General features: G+C 34.3%; 1 protein-coding gene across 6 annotated transcripts in view; it reads left to right on the top strand.

The window, feature by feature from the left end:
- Positions 1–9,228, top strand: part of HNRNPR (heterogeneous nuclear ribonucleoprotein R) — a 37,585-nt gene extending 28,357 nt beyond the window's left edge. For 5 of the 6 annotated variants that reach the window (XM_054720861.1, XM_054720862.1, XM_054720866.1 and 2 more), the window contains 4 exons: positions 726–931; positions 5,383–5,532; positions 7,677–7,798; positions 7,937–9,228. In XM_054720861.1, coding sequence (XP_054576836.1) covers positions 726–931; positions 5,383–5,532; positions 7,677–7,798; positions 7,937–8,549 — 1,091 coding nt within the window. In that variant the 3' untranslated portion in view covers positions 8,550–9,228. The remainder of the gene's footprint in view (positions 1–725; positions 932–5,382; positions 5,533–7,676; positions 7,799–7,936) is intronic. The other variant, XM_054720865.1, reaches the window with a different exon arrangement.
- Positions 9,229–17,385: the final 8,157 nt, after the last annotated feature.

Here is a 17,385-nt window from a genome sequence, read left to right as displayed (position 1 = left end):
TGAAGTAAAGGAGGAAATCAAGAATGATTCTTTAATTTCTGGCTTGAGAAACCCAGGAGATAGTACTGTTTATTAAGTAGGAAAGTCTAGAGAAGACAGATTTGGGGAGTGGTGGTACAGTTTTGGACTGTTAAATTTGAAATGTCTTTAAGTCTGGGGTTGAAATAAAATCTAAGCATTCTTAAGGATATAGATAGTATTTAAGAGTAGGAACTAGCTTGTTTTTACCTAGAAAGAAGATTTATGGAAAGATGAGGGCACAGGACAGACCAGAGGGACACCAGTATTTAGCAATTATTTTTATTCTTAGTAAAAACTAACTTTTAAGTTAGACCCAATGGTTAGTTGTTGAATCTTAGTTCTCTTGGATTTATGTCAATAATTTGATGTTTAAGTTCCTTGATGTAGTATTTTCATAAATTATAAGGTCATGTTACATCAAACCTCTAAAACATTGTAGAAAGTTATATGTCAAAATGTAGTAGTTGCACCTGTTGTTTATGGCTGTATCTTTACGACCCCTAAAATTAAAAGGAAACATAAAAATATTGCCCCAAACCTCATATCTAATAATGCTGATTAAATTGTTGGATTAGGTAATTAGTGAATCATTTTGAGGCTTCTTCAGTTATTTTTTGCTTTTAGGCAAGTGGATTTAGGTCTGCCTAATCAGTAGATGTGTGGTGGATGCTTTTGGCTTATATATCTGGCTGTTGGTTTAACAGAGGGTTTGGTGGACGTTATTCTCTATCATCAACCCGATGACAAAAAGAAGAATCGGGGGTTCTGCTTCCTTGAATATGAGGATCACAAGTCAGCAGCACAAGCCAGACGCCGGCTGATGAGTGGAAAAGTAAAAGTATGGGGAAATGTAGTTACAGTTGAATGGGCTGACCCTGTGGAAGAACCAGATCCAGAAGTCATGGCTAAGGTAAATGCAATTGCTTGTGATGGAGGTGTGGTCATCATTTAAATTTTATTCTCAGAATGAAGCTCAGAGTTTTTTTAATATTATAGCTCTTGATTTTAACTATTTAGGCAAGGACCTGTTTTAACACCAAACTTAACAGCCTTTCTTGATATTCAGGAATTTCCATTAACCATTCCTTTTCTTGCTGATTAAACATGTAAAGGAACTGAATGAAATCCCTTCCATTAAGTATTTTTATACACACTGAGAATTTGTTTAGTGCTAGGCATTATAAGGAATACAGAGGTTTAACAAGAAAAAAAAGACAAGGTCTTACTCAGTAAAGAAAGAGTTTGAATTATAATCTTCATTGACCATATTATGAATTTTATTAAATGTCCAGTAATAATTTTATTTATATTTATATCTAATTTTTTTCTCTTATTTTAAAAAGTTTTTATTTTTTTAATTATCAAGCTTCCTTTAGGGTATTGTCCCTGTGAAGAAAGGCAAAAGGTTTGCATGTTTGCTGTTATATGGTAGTGGCAAAATATGCATGGCAAGTCCTGTAGAGGGACCTCATTTTCCTCTGTCCTATCCTTGCATTGCCAAGATCTTTGCCTGGTAACAGATGGTGCCATGAATCCTCATTCTCAGGCTTTCCTTTGGGTGAGTCCTGGGATTGAAGGGACACATTAGAGTTGCATTTCTGTCCCTTTTAGTGAGTTTTTGAGTATTTTGGTAAATGTCTTTTCCCTTCTCAGGGAGGCAGCAACTTTATGGATGGTCATAAGGTAGTGATTAGATTCTTCTGGATGAGAAGTCTGCCTCTAGGTTCTCAGAAGACAGTCCTCACTCTGATTAGTTTGGAGAGCCCCAGTTTATATTAGTATGATAAATTTTTTGAGGGCAAAAACATCTTTGTGTTAAACAGAAGATCCATTGAGAATGAACCAGAGAGGCTCTCAGATGTGCTGCTCAGTATCTTTTTAACATATTCCTTAAATAGATCCTTCCTTCCTTCCTTCCTTCCTTCCTTCCTTCCTTCCTTCCTTCCTTCCTTCCTTCCTTCCTTCCTTCCTTCCTTCCTTCGTTCCTTCCTTCCTTTTCTAGTTTGATTTCATTTCACTTGTTCTCCCAATTGTGACTGGGGCAAACTTACTGAATTTGGATGTGACCTCTTTTATTAGGATTGGATAAATATTTTCAGATCTCTTATAACTTTGAATCTACCTTGTAGAAACTGTATTGTCGCCTGTATTGCTTATCCTATAAAAACATTTTAAAAATAGTATTATAGGTATATTACACATTATACGAGGGGAATCAAATCCCCCCAAATTCTAAAGTATAGCTACTAATTTTCTCATCAGTCACTTTTCACATACTTCTGATAACCTTTCAGATTGAAATTTATCCTAAATCTTTTTATAGGGTTAGAAAACTTCAAATTTATTCTAGTAACTGTTCTTTCTGCATCTGAAACGAATTTTGGAATGAATAGGTGGCCTCTATAAACTTAAATAATACTGGTTGAATAAACTTGAATATTACTGACTCTTTTATTGTTTTCTAATGGGGAATTTACACAGTAGAGTAAAGCTTTTGCTGTTCACTCTACCAGTGTTACAATTTATTGAAGATCTTTTGCCAAGTTGGGTCAGTTTTAAAATCAAACAGAACCTAAGCACCTAAATAAATGTATCTTTCCTAATACAGTTTTAACAAGTAATTTAAAAATATATATTTTTATTGATTTCAGAGAAGGAAAGAGAGAAACATCAATGATGAGAGAGAATCATTGATCGGCTGCCTCCTGCACGCCTCCCACTGGGGACTTGAGCCTGAAACCTGGGCATGTGCCCTTGACCGGAATAGAACCCAGGACCCTTCAGTCTGCAGGCCTACGCTCTATCCACTGAGCCAAACCAGCTAGGGCAACAAGTAATTTTTATATAGTATATTATGGTTTCATTTCAGAAAAAGACAAGGGATCCATGTTTAGTTAAAAAGGAAATCAGTGGAGGCCCGTCTGATGTAGTTATACTTCAGTATTGACAACATTTAGAAAAATAAAGGAGATAGAGGGAGAGATGGAAACTGTTCCATTTTTTTCACCCATTGAATTAAGATTTTCTCCCCTATCCTTTCTATTTATATAGCAACACTTTGTTCAGTGGATATGTTTGGTTTTTTGTTTGAATAGTTAATATAGTTCCTTAGCTTAGAAATCAAAATTTTATAGGAAGGTATAGACAGAGAAGCCCCAATTCCACCCCTAGCCCCATCTACCATATCTGTATCATACCCCTTGGTTCCCTATAGGCATTCAGTTTTAGTAGTCTCTTATTATCTTTTCGTGTTTTCTTGGGCAAATACTGACAAATATTGAGGATGTATTCCTTTCCCTGCTTCTTATACAAATGGTTGCTGGTAACTTATTGTTTTCACTGATTCATATTTGTTTTATTTACCACTCTATTTCATCAGCTCTAAGGAAGGTATGCCATTATTATAAGTACCACTAAGAAATTATAAATGTTGCCAATTAAACTATGACACAGTACTTATCTCTCACATTGACTGTAAGTTGGATCCCTGTTTCAGAAATGGGGAAAAAAAGTTTTACCAACAATGTATCCTAGCAATCTCTCCATGTCAGCTCTTAGAGCTCTTCCTTGTTTTTTTGTGTGTGTTTTTTTGAAAATATAATTTTATTGATTTCAGAGAGGAAAGGAGAGAGAGATGAGAGAGAATCATTGATTGGCTGCCTCCTGCACACCCCCTAATAGGGTTCAAGCCCGCATCCCAGGCATGTGCCCTTGACTGAAATCAAACCCAGGACCCTTCAGTCCGCAGGCTGATGCTCTATCCACTTAGCCAAACCATCTAGAACTCTTCCTCTTTTTTTTCTTTCTTCATTTTTTTGTATGGTTACATAGTGTTTTATTCGGTGGATGTACCATAGTATATTCAACCAGCTGGACGTTGGGTTGTTCTAGTCTTATAGGTTGTTTCTGTAGTGAATAGCTTTTGTCATGTCAGTTGATACAAGTACGGATATATCTGTAGAATAGATTCTCAGGGGTAGAATTGTGGGCCAACAGGTAAATGCACCTGTTATTACTAAGATTTTTATTTCCCCTCTTTGGGAAGTGAACCAGATCGTTTTACCCTCCTACCAGCGAAATACAAGAGGCCTCTTTTCATCCTTGTCAAAATTAGTGTATTGTTAAACTTTTGGATTTTGCCAGTTTGGTAACAAACGGTATTTCAAAGCCATTAAGAGTTTTCTTCTCTTACTATGCATGAGTTTAAGTTTTTACTATGTTTTCCGGTCATTTGTGTGTTGTTGCTGTTTTTTGTATGAACCATATAATCATGAATTTTGCATATTTTTCTATTCATTTTTTCTGTTGAGTTTTTTATTTTCTGGATCTCTGATATAAAAGAAAGATTAACTCTGTTATATAAGTCATTTGGTTTTTTACTTTGCTTGTATTTTTTTGCTATGTAGAAGCCATTTATTTATTTATTTTTTTATATATTTTTATTTCAGAGAGGAAGGGAGAGGGAGAGAGAGATAGAAATATCAATAATGAGAGAGAATCACTGATCGGCTGCCTTCTGCACACCCCACACTGGGGAATCGAGTACACAACCCGGGCATGTGCCCGGATGGGGAATGGAACTGTGGCCTCCTGGTTCATAGGTCAACGCTCAACCACTGAGCCACGCTGGTCAGGTGAAGCCATTTATTTTTAGTAGTTGAATCCATCACTCTTTTATAGTTTATAGACTTATAGTTAATAAATTTTGAGTCACAAAGCCTTCCCCAATGTGTGTTATAAAAACATTATTTTCTTCTAGCACTTTCATTTTCTCCCTTCTCCATCATCCGTGTGTGTGTGTGTCTATGTGTCTATGTGTCTATTTGGAGTTTATCCTGGCATATCATGTAAGATGTGGATCTGACTTGTATTTTTATCCAGATTAACACTACACTGATTGAATGATTTAAGCATTATGGTTGTTATATCTGGTAAGGTTAGTCTCTAAATTTTTTTCTTATCTTTTTCCTGGCTATATTTACTTATTTTTTCAGTTGAACTTTAGAATCAGCTTATCCAGTTCTACTAGGGGAAAAAAAAACCCGGAAAAACTTGTTTAAGGGAGACTTAGGGACCATGCAAAATTTGTAAGTTCTTAGTAATAATTAATGTGTTAGTTTTTTGAAGGCCCTATTTACAATGTTAGGCACTTTAATTATAGGACATGAGAAGGAACCAATATTTATATAAATCAGTAACTAATATCTGAATCATTTTGTTGGCAATTTTTATACCTTCTATCATAGCACTTAATGTTTTAGAGGAAAAAAGCCTATGCCATGAAGATAGGAAGAAATACTTTAATGTCAGACCAGCTATAATTAAGTAGCCAATGCCAATTTTTTATATTTGTTGTATTAGGTGAAAGTTTTATTTGTGAGAAACTTGGCTACTACAGTGACAGAAGAAATACTGGAAAAGTCATTTTCTGAATTTGGAAAACTCGAAAGGGTGAAGAAGTTGAAAGATTATGCATTTGTTCATTTTGAAGACAGAGGAGCAGCTGTTAAGGTAGAAATTTTGTTTCTTGACATTTGAATGTGCTATTGAAACTTGATAAACATATGAAGTGCCTTTAAAAATTAAAATAAAATGGGTTTTCAACTTTGCCGAACTCTGGAACTTTTTTAGAAAAATATATTTTTATTGATTTCAGAGAGAAAGGGAGAGGGAGATAGAAACATCAGTGATGAGAGAGAATCATCTATCGGCTGCCTCCTGTGCACTCCCTACTGGGGATTGAACCGTGACCTATTTCGTGGGTCCATGCTCAACCACTGAGCCACACTGGCTGAGCATCAGCGCCATCTTTAATGGGTGAAATTTTCTCTTGTCCTCCCTTTGGCAGTAGTGGGGACGGATGACACTAATAAAAGCTTTTCTTTTTTTGTACTTGGGAAGATGGATCCAAAATTCTCAGTGGCTCAGTCTTGATTCTTTTTCTACATGTTTTATTGGTGGAGTGAGTGGTACCACCTTTTAGTCGATCAGTTTTCTTTCTTGTCCAGGATACTGCTTTTTTATTTTTTAATTGTTGACAGTATTACAGGTGTCTCCCTTTTTTTCCTCCTTTGCCCCCCTCCATCCAGCTTTTCTCTACCCCAGGCCTTTGCCCAGAGTACTGCTTTTAAATGTGCCTTATAGAAAATCTTTGACTATTTAGAATTGATTGGTTTGCTTTTTCACGGCAGCTAATTAATTAGACATTATTGCTTATAAAATTCACAACTCAATACAGAATTTAATGTATGCCCCCTGAAATTGCCAATGGTATGAAACACTGATAACTAATAAGTTTATACCGTCTAAATAGTTCTTTGATTCAGTTGGTATTAAATAACAGGTCCATAAAAACTGGTAGGGTGGTTTGCCAAACAAGTCTGTAAAATTATAAAATTTTTAGCTCAGCAGCTGGGAATCACATTCATCGCTATAGCCACTTATAGCCACGTGAGTGAGTAGATGGCTCTTTTTCAGTGGTCGCCAACCTTTCGGAACTCACAGACCACTGGTTGGCGACTGCTCCTCTATTCTGTCGTTTAGACCAGGAAGCTTCTGTAGCCTCATTTAGTTTTAGCTGAAGTAGCCAAAAGGTAAGGTGGTAAAGGAAGAAAATTAGTATCTAGAGAAGGATGGATTTGACTGAATACTTGTAAATCACTAAATGCTCTTTATGGATAGAGCATTTATGTATGTCTAAAGAAGAAATGGTTGTATAGGGAAATAGAAAAACTGGTGAGGTGATATTTTGTTAGAGTCACCTGAACTTTGAAGCATGGCAGAGGTTATTAGGTGGAACAACATAAATAAAGGGCTAGAGCATAGAATGCTTTTGATTATTGTCCTCCAGGTGAGTACTTCATTAGGTCAGGCTTTTTCTGGGCTCTGTGCTTTTGTTTAGGCAAAGTATGTTTGAGATTGTGTTGTGAGGGAAACCTAGACTGTGTTTGTGTCAATTTCTTGTTGAATTTCACTGCTAATCTTATCAGTGACCTCATTTGTGTTTCCCATTCTTAAAACTTTTAAAAAAATATTTTTTAAAAATTATTTATTGTTTAAAGTATTACATATAGTATTACGTATGTCTCCTTTTCCCCCCATTGACCTCTCCCTGGCCACCCCCATCCCCCAGCACATGCCCTCACCTCCCTAGTGTCTGTGACTATTGGTTATGCTTATATGCATACATACAAGTCCTTTGGTTGATCTCTTATCCTCTCCCCCCTTAAAATTTTTATGGAAGAACAATGTAAGACCACCTACATGTTGAATGCTATATATTTATTTAAAACTTGGAATCCTGAAAAGTTTGTGATACTGGCATCTTCCCCATGTGTGGATTTGCCTCTTTAGTATGGCTAAGCATTGAAGAGTTAGTTATTTGGAATTAAGGAACAGCAATAGGTGACCCTTTTACTTTTTTAAATATAAGAGTAGGGCATCAGTTTTGTGCTCATTATTGTTTACGTATAAGAGGGTGAGATTGAGGAAAACAGGTACTTCCATTATTTTTTATACTTTGTGGCTGGATTCATCTTTTGCAAATTAAAATATTTAAATTGTTTATTAGTGTATTAACTGGCACAGATATGCTTATGTAGTTATGCTTTAAAGTATTACTTGTAAAATAAATTTGTTTTTCTAATTCTGTATAGGCCATGGATGAAATGAATGGCAAAGAAATAGAAGGGGAAGAAATTGAAATAGTCTTAGCCAAGCCACCAGACAAGAAAAGGAAAGAACGCCAAGCTGCTAGACAGGCCTCCAGAAGCACTGCGTGAGTCTGCATTTTAGTAAATACATCTTTGAACAGAGAATAACTTGATAGCGGAGATCAGGTTAATAAAACAAAATCAGGAAGAGTCATGAAGTAAGCTAATTTGTTTTTTCTTTTCTCCCTTCCCTCCATTGTTAGGTATGAAGATTATTACTATCACCCTCCTCCTCGCATGCCACCTCCAATTAGAGGTCGGGGTCGTGGTGGGGGGAGAGGTGGATATGGCTACCCTCCAGATTACTATGGCTATGAAGATTACTATGATGATTACTATGGTTATGATTATCACGACTATCGTGGAGGCTATGAAGATCCCTACTACGGCTATGATGATGGCTATGCAGTAAGAGGAAGAGGAGGAGGAAGGGGAGGGCGAGGTGCTCCACCACCACCAAGGGGGCGGGGAGCACCACCTCCAAGAGGTAGAACTGGCTATTCACAGAGGGGGGCACCTTTGGGACCACCAAGAGGCTCTAGGGGTGGCAGAGGGGGTCCTGCACAACAGCAGAGAGGCCGTGGTTCCCGTGGCTCTCGGGGCAATCGTGGGGGCAATGTAGGTGGCAAGAGAAAGGCAGATGGGTACAACCAACCTGATTCCAAGCGCCGTCAGACCAACAACCAACAGAACTGGGGTTCTCAACCCATCGCTCAGCAGCCGCTTCAACAAGGTGGTGACTATACTGGTAACTATGGTTACAATAATGACAACCAGGAATTTTATCAGGATACTTATGGGCAACAGTGGAAATAGACAAGTGAGGGCTTGAAAATGATATTGGCAAGACACGATTGGCTCTAGATCTACTACATTCTTCAAAAAAAACACAAAAATTGGCTTAACTGTTTCATCTTTAAGTAGCAGTTTGCTGCCATTTGTATTGGGCTGAAGAAATCATTATTGTGTATATACTCAAGTCTTTTTATTTTTTCCTCTTTTCATAAATGCTCTTGGACATTATTGGGCTTGCAGAGTTCCCTTATTCCGGGGATTACAATGCTTTTATTGTTTCAGGCTTCATTTTTAGCTTCAAAACAAGCTGAGCACACTGTTAAATCATGATTTTGCAGAACCTTTGGTTTTGGACAGTTTCATTTTTTTGCATTTGAGATAGATTACATAGGAGTATGGAGTATGCTGTAAATAAAAATACAAGCTAGTACTTTGTCTTAGTAGTTTTAAGAAATTAAAGCAAACAAAAATTTAAGTTTTCTTGTATTGAAAATAACCTATGATTGTATGTTTTGCATTCCTAGAAGTAGGTTAACTGTGTTTTTAAATTGTTATTACTTCACACCTTTTTGAAATCTGCCCTACAAAATTTGTTTGGCTTAAACGTCAAAGCCGTGACAATTTGTTCTTTGATGTGATTGTATTTCCAATTTCTTGTTCATGTAAGATTTCAATAAAACTCAAAAATCTATTCAAAACATTACCTATTTCAAATTCAATTGTGTCCTAAAACATTATTTTATTCGTAATCCTTGCAAGGAATATTGTTTTCAAACTATAACTGCCTATGTGAGTGATCAAATTCATGCAAAATTTCTTGTCTATTTCAACATGTATCATGGCTATCAGACTGAGGCTTAGTCTAAATTCTAGTATTTATTCCAAATAGCACTTCATTGATTGGTGTTCTCTCATAGTCTCTTAAATTTTGAAATTTTATCCTTATTTTTATAAAACAGGTTCAATGGCTTTTGAACATTCTTGCAGGCATTGGATAATTTATGTTAAATAAAGTGGGATTAGTGAAGCAGACTGCAATTTATTTTGACCCACATTATTTCTATAAAGGATAATTTGTTGTCTGAAGACCTTATTTGCTGAATAAGTGAATACATATGTAACAGGAAAAAATGTTAGTATTGTGGTGTCAATTGCACTACGGATGAAACTCAGTTTTAGTATACATGATCGGGACTGCCACTTCAGTTCAGGAATATGATTTGCTATTGCTATGTAAATTTGTTTTGAGAAACAGAAGCCTTACAAGAGAGGCTTAAAAATATCTAGTAAACATACTTCTGACTTTTGGTTAACACCTTTTTTTTTTTTTTTAACTATCCCTAATGGCCAAAGTTTTTGTTGGCCAAGTCATAATGTCTCTTTCCCTGTTTCCTTTAGAAATTCTGATTTATTGTAATGGCCTTTTTGCTTGAGAATAAGAGGAACAAAAGAATCCAAACTTTACAGTACAGGAAAGTCTGGATCACTTTCAAATTACTGCAAAATTTTCCCTTCCGTTTTGTTCTTAGGTGGATCTAACTGTTTTTAAATTATAAAAACAAGCCATTGGAAAATAATTAAAAACAACACACCTTATTTTGTGTTTTGTTTCTATTTGGTGTCTATTATAACAGTAGCGCTAGACTTCAAAATTATAAGCCACTTAATTTTTTACAAGTTTAATTAGATTATATTTTGGGTTTCGAATAAGAAAATATTTCTTGATGAAAGTTAGTATATGTTATTTCTCTTTAAAAGTGTACTTATTACATAGTACAGTAAGTTAACTGGCCTTATTAATGTTCCTATTTTTTTATAAACTGATAAAGGAATTATATAGTCTGTTTTAGAGTAGTTTCAGGTCAACATGGGTATGTATTTGATAAAGCTTAGATCCAGTTGTGTTGATGTATTTTAATGCCCATGTATAAAAGTAAAGACACCAAAAATTCTTTAAATACTGCTTTTAAGCTTTGAAAATACAACTTGAAGCTCATTATAAATCTAAATTAGACTTGAATAAAACCCTGATTTTTCTTGGAAAGAAGAAAGGATCTAAAAAATAAAATTTGAGTTGTTTGTATTTCTTAAAAATTAGATGGTACCAGCTACAAAGTTACCATGAAGGAAATTAGGACTTGGAATAAAGTGATGCTTCCCCCACCCATCCTAAAATATAAAACCCCAGCAAAAACATAAGAACAAAACTTGGGTTCCATATCAAATCCTCTCTTCGATTGCAAATTACATTTTATTCTCACCAATTAAAAGTATATCTATAGAAATGTTCCTCTAATATTGTTTTATAGGTCCATTTATTTAGCAGTAAAATGAAACTTTATAAACATTAAGTCTCACTTTAGAGCTTTTACCTTGTCTTTGTAAACTATTGCTGTAGCAGCATTCAGAAAAAATAGATTCAGAGCTCAACTTTTCACAGAAATCTAACAATCTAATATTTAAATCTGAAAAATGTCCATTGAGGAAGGTCTTTATTCTAGATTTGCATTCATTTTTGTTTTTAATAGGCACAAATTATGAGTTCTGGGAAATTTGATTTTCTATACTCCTGTCATCTTTTTGTTCCCCAACCTAATTCATTTGGTTTTATTTATGAGCCTGCTATATTAATGTGTGTTAGGAAGTTTTTACTTTATAATGAGATAGACTTCTTTGTAGTTACCCTCCTGAGATTGGCATAAATACACCCCTTCCCCATAATGGAATGCTAATTTTTATTTGATCACTCATTTATAGCAGTTGCTTAAATGTATGTATATGACATTGTTTTAATTTTTTAAAAGCAAAAATGTTCTAATAAGTTGCCAGATTTTTAATAAACACATTTGGTCAATTAATATGGAAATTAAGTTACTATGGTTCTGAAGTTAGTTTTTTTAAACAAAAGAGTTCAGCATAATTTTTCAGTTTTTTTTAGTTCCTGTGGTTATTCTGCATAAGAAAGCCCAATGCTTTCTATTAATAAATAATTTTTCTCTCACTTGACTTTGAAATCTGACTTAGGCAAACCCTCTTTTTTAAAAAGGTCAGAATGCATAAAAATAAATTACATATTTTAAATTCCAAAAGAGAAGGGATATAAAATTCTATTCCTAGCGAAAAGCCATATAATATTCTTGAAACTCATTACATCATTTGCCTCCTGCCCATTTGGATAATCATACCTACGTTTTATTAATTGTGTATTATTTGTAAAACCAAACCCTTCCAGTAAATACTTGCTATAAGGCTATTGTTAATTTTAAAGACTCCTTATTATGTTAAAATTTGCTGCTTTGATTTTCCAAAGATAATTTTATTATACTGAGCTATCCATTATAATCAAAGTAATGTGGAAGAAATAGTAATATTAATGATGTCATTAATTATGTGGAGTCTCTTAACTGAGGAGCTATGAAAAAGCCTTATAGAAAGAGTGCACTGGATTTATAAGTGTGTTTATGTTCCTCTAAGAATGAGAGCTTCTGTTAACTTAGTTGTTCAGAGTAAGCAAGTGGAGTAGTGAAGTGGATAACCGACTAGAGAATCCAGAATGACAAATCCATTAACCAGTCATGTTTACTTTTGCATAGACGTTTGTTGGTTAGTTCTTATCTTTGAAATGCAAACACCAAGCTTTAAAAATATTGCATACTTAAAGCATGGGTCGGTAATTTAAATATAATTTTTAATTTGAAGTAGTTACTGTTAATCGTTATAGAAAAGTTTTCTTTTAAAATGTGTATACATATATATATTTTTTTATTTAGAGGTTACCAGAAGCTCTGGGTTTTTTTGTTTTGTTTTTGTTTTTTAATCATTTTCAGATGTTATCCAGAAATCTGCAAGTATACTTTTCCTGTTTTAACTCCTTCCTTTTATCACCTGACTATCAGGGAAGCGAGGTTGAGGCTGCCCTGACCTGACATGTCATGATGTCGACTTGCTAGGTGGGGTTCGCTGGGGACGATAACCAGTGGAATTGTTGGTAAGAACTTTTTTTTTCCTATTTTTTTTTATTAGTAGTGGGGCATTAAGTGTGGGAGAATGCCCATATCCTATAAGTGGGCATTTATGTTGGCCTTATAGAAAAATAAGATTTTAAATAATTTTGTTCTTAATAGGAACATATAATAAGTACTTCATGCTCTTTATTCTCAAATTGGTAGATGAGCAGGAAAGGCCTACAGTATGAAGTAATGAAATACTCAGGGTATTATCTTAAGTGATCAGAATCGACACTTTATAAGATAGATTCTAAATAATGTCTCTTGGCAAGACAATAAATTTGCTTTATTTTACTGTGATTTCAAACAATCCAATATCTTCATTACATTTACATTTTTATTTGGTATATTAGCATATAATGCATCTTAAGGGATGTTTATTGCAAACTAATATTAGTAAAAATAGGATGATGTTGATAGAGAATGGAGGTGTTAAACACTAAGATAATTTTTTTAAATACTCCAAAAGAAACGTTAACATTGTAAAATGAAACTTAAAAGTTTTAGCAATTTGAAAAACAGTGGTTGATTCAGTATAAAGACACATTTGATATAACAACTTTGTGTCAAGAGGAAAATACATAGGTGAAATATTAGGACCTTGAACATAGCAGAAACAAATTAATCAGCAACTTGTGTTTCATTTGAAACTGGGGAAAGTTGATAGGATTAGTAGATATTGGTAGAATTAAGAGTCAATTTTTAGATTAGTGCTAAATATTAAAATCTTTCATACTCATTAGGGGATTCCATTAAGGTAAAGTATAAATTGAGGAAATTAAATTTAATAACTAGGCATTTCTGACCATACCATCTAAAAATGTAATATAACATAAGCACTGATTGAAAATAATTTTGGATTTTCATGCCTGAAGAATCTCCTCACTATTCTTACGCCTTCTTTGTTGGTTGGGTGTATCAGTCAAGGAAGAATCTCCTAGGTGTTAAACATGTGCTAGTTGGTGTCCTGAATGTAAACCCTTATCTCTAAGCTTGCTGTAGACTAGCTGAACATCACTGCAGTGAAATACTTGAAGAATTTTAGCGATTGTGTCATTATGTTAAGGTACTTGTTCTCTTCTGAAACATTTTATACATGTATCAGTGGTAGAAAAGATCTGAGTATAGAACTTTAAGATTGCACTTAATACATACATTCATCAAATATAAATAAGGGCTTTCATTTTATGTAGTAAATTTATCAGGATCCCATGAACATCTTATCTTGATTTGTCATTTGGACAAAAGGGACTTCTGTAGCCTGTTCAATTGTACTTCAATGATGCCTATTATGATGTTTAGCACTATATTACAAGGCTATTTCTATAATTGAGCTGAAAGCTCCTGCAAACATTACGTTGCTGATATGCATACAGTAACATGAGAATATTAAAATAGAAACATTTATAAGGCCATTTAATCAGCAGTTTAATAAAAATCATGCTTTTGGTACAGCGTTCAGGTACCATAACTGTATTGGAATATTTGTACAATGTTAAATATTTTTAATAAAATTTAACATGTTCAAAATGTTGTGTTGGTGATTTTGGGTGGTGTGTGATGGGTTCTATTATACAAATCAAATTGAGTAGTTCTGTAATTGAGACATTTGAAGTCAAATGTATTTCCTATCTTCATTTGGGCACCTGTTCCATGGAAGACAGTAAAGAAAATAGGACTAAAAGGACTGACATCAAGGGGGTTTATTAAAGTGTCAGGAAATAGCTTTATTGGAGTTTAGAGCTAGGTCTACCGATAGGGATGTTGGCTTTGGCATGACAGGCTGCCAATAACATTTTTCTGATGGAATTGTGGCATTTCCACATTAGAAATGATCCTAGAAAACATACAGAGGTGGGCAGAGGGAAACATTTGTATGATGCTTTCAATAAGCATTTTATTGCCCCAGTGTCCTTGACCAATTGACATGACATGCCAGCAAGTGAAGGCGGTGATAAAGGAATATTTGAGGAAGGCTGTGTTTGGATGCAGCAGCAGGTAATAACTTCAATGTATAAAAAGTACCATATAGAGAGGGCCCCCTCTTTGTTTCTTACAGTAAATTTTATGAAGGTTTCTCTTTTCATGCTGATTCCCATTCTCCTGAAGATAGACTTAATACAGTAGCTTTTATTTTTACTTCTTTTCCTTGGGGTGTTCTTAGTTCCTTTAGTCAGAAAGAGTAGAAGTCCTGCAATTTAGAATGGAAATCTACTTGAAGTGATGAAATACTCAGGGTATTTCATTACAAAGAAATGCTCATTTCTTTGCAAACAGTACCAAATAAGAACAAAGATTAAGGAGGTGATAGGAACCTAATGATTTATAAACAAAGGAACTCGTCATAAGGAGTAGTAACAGTGTATCTTATCTTTTTTGGATGAAAACTGTTAAATAAAAGAGCTATGGAGAAGAAAAAGTGATTATTGTTTTAAAATAAGAAAGAGTAGACAAAATACTTTCCATTGGCCAGTATTTTCCAGAAAGAGTTTACTGTTTTTGTTGTTTTCCTGTTGTCCCCAAATAAAAGGTCACTCACTGAGACAGGAAGAAATATTTTAACAGAAATAATCTAAACTTGGGCATCTTTAGGTGTTGGTAGAGCTGGAGATGGAGCAGCTCAGATTTGTAGTGTATTTTTTCCAAAAATTAAGGGGTTGCTTCTGACAAAGATTTTAAACTTAGGCTCTATTGGTGTGTTTTTGCTCTACCTAAAGCCCTGAATTTATTTAGTTAATTTTTAGAAGTAAGATTTTATTAGGTATTTTCCTGTGAGGTGTATTATATTCACATAAGGGAATATCTTTTGCCTATAGCTATGAAAATCACATTTCTATTTATTTAAACTTGAAATTTGTGACTGAAATCATGATGATGTATAGACATTTTCTTAAAAAACTAATATAAACAAGAGTTGGGAGGTTTTTTTTTGTTTGTTTCTTTAATCTTCACCTGAGGACATTTTTTCCATTGATCTTTAGAGAGAGTGGAAGGGGTGGGGTGGGGGGGACATCAATGTGTCTACCCGTGGACTGGTTGCCTCCCGGATACTCTCAACCCAGCCCGGGGATCGAACCTGCAACCGAGGTATGTGCCCTTTACTGATAAGCGAACCCTCGATCCTTGGGTCCACATTCTAAATTGGCCAGGGCAAGAACAGTTTTTTTATTCAACTACATGGTTAATATTGTCTTGTCATTCTGAAACTTCTCATGCTTCCTGTTAAGAAGTAGAACCTTACCAGATTAATCATATTTGACTATAAGCTATATACAATTTGATCTACAACCAACAATAAATATTGTTATTGAACTTTTTAAATCATGAAGAGTAATATAGGTATTACGTTTGTTAGTTGTAATGTCATTTCTATTTGACTTTCCAAAATGGGGGTGGGGGGGTCTAAATGAAACCATCTATATTGCATTTATCAAAATAATTTTGAAATAACTTCTAGTCATTATTTTAGTTTCCTAGTTAAACTGTTTAGGTCACAATTCACCATTCAACAGTTTTCTCAAACTTTAATGTGAGTGGAAATCCCTGGGAGATTCTGTTTAAAAAAAGATTCTGATTCAAATGATTTAAGGTGAGGCAAGAGCCTGCATTTCCCACAAGCTCCTAGTGATAGCTATGTTCATGACTAGGATAGGTTGATTATTCCACGTTTGGGGGGAATTTCAGGATGTAGACCTTTGTAGAAAAGGTACGGATCAAGGTAGTCTAGTTGGATCTAGATGAAAGTTTTTTAAATTTTGGTAAAGGCCACCTCAAAAGTTACTAGTGTTTAGGATCCCAAGGGAAGGGTAGGAACATCATCTGCAAGAAAATGAAATTAATTTAGAAAAACAGGCTTTAATAGTTTTAGGGAATTGGTGGAAAATAACAATAGGAAGGAAAAAGCCCAAATTCAAATTACTGAGGAAATGTCACGGCATGTTTACTTAGGCATTGGATCAGAAAACAAATTACAACAAAAGTCATAAAAGATAAAAATAGCTACTGAAAGCTCAAAAAGTTAATAGGTTACTAAAAATACCCATGTGATTTTTTGGTTTTTTGAAATCTCTCTGCAAAAAAAAAGTTAACATTCATTAATTAGAGCAAATTAAGGAAGAATATCATTAAATGACTTTAAAATAACGTAGATTAAGATAAAAAGATGAGAAATGTTAAAGAATAGAAATAGCAGGTATACCCATTTTTATATAAAAGAGCTAGAAGGTAGTCCCTGATAACTAATAAACTATCTGATTTCCCATTCTAACACTTTTAATTTGAAAAATAAAAATATAGATGAAGTATGGAAAACATATACTCTGCTGTTTGCCAATGGTAGGTTAATACGTATATTAACTACGCTGTGAGTCCTCTGTACCAGGCTAAGGAGCTGCTTTACATTCTGTGTGTTGTGTAATCATCAACCCTGTAAGGTAGGTGGTATTGTCCCAATTTTACATATGAAGAACTCAGAAATGGAGTTAAGTCTTTTGTTATGTCATACCTATAAAGTGGCAAAACCAGGGTTTAAAACCTGTTCTGCCTCAAGTATATGTACACTCTAAATTATTGGATTAGAAATAGGCCTAATTAATATGAGGTTAGAATTAAATGTTAAATTTTATGTTTACTTCAAAGCTCTTTAAGTTATGCCTGAAATAAAGCCAACCTAATTTGAATTTAGAGTAAAATAGTTTTGTTCTAAATTAAAGTGTTTTTGTGTGTGTTACATTGATAGTTCAATTGTCATTTGTTTTTCTTCCGTCGTTCGTTTATAAAAAATGTAGGCCCAAATATCATTGGATTTTGGTCTCTTAAGACAGCTTTTTTTTTTTTTTTTTTTAACTAAG

Source organism: Eptesicus fuscus, chromosome 9, assembly GCF_027574615.1.
Source record: "Eptesicus fuscus isolate TK198812 chromosome 9, DD_ASM_mEF_20220401, whole genome shotgun sequence".
NCBI lineage: Eukaryota > Metazoa > Chordata > Mammalia > Chiroptera > Vespertilionidae > Eptesicus > Eptesicus fuscus.
Note: the sequence above shows the minus strand (reverse complement) of the source record. Positions and strands in the feature narration are given on the sequence as shown.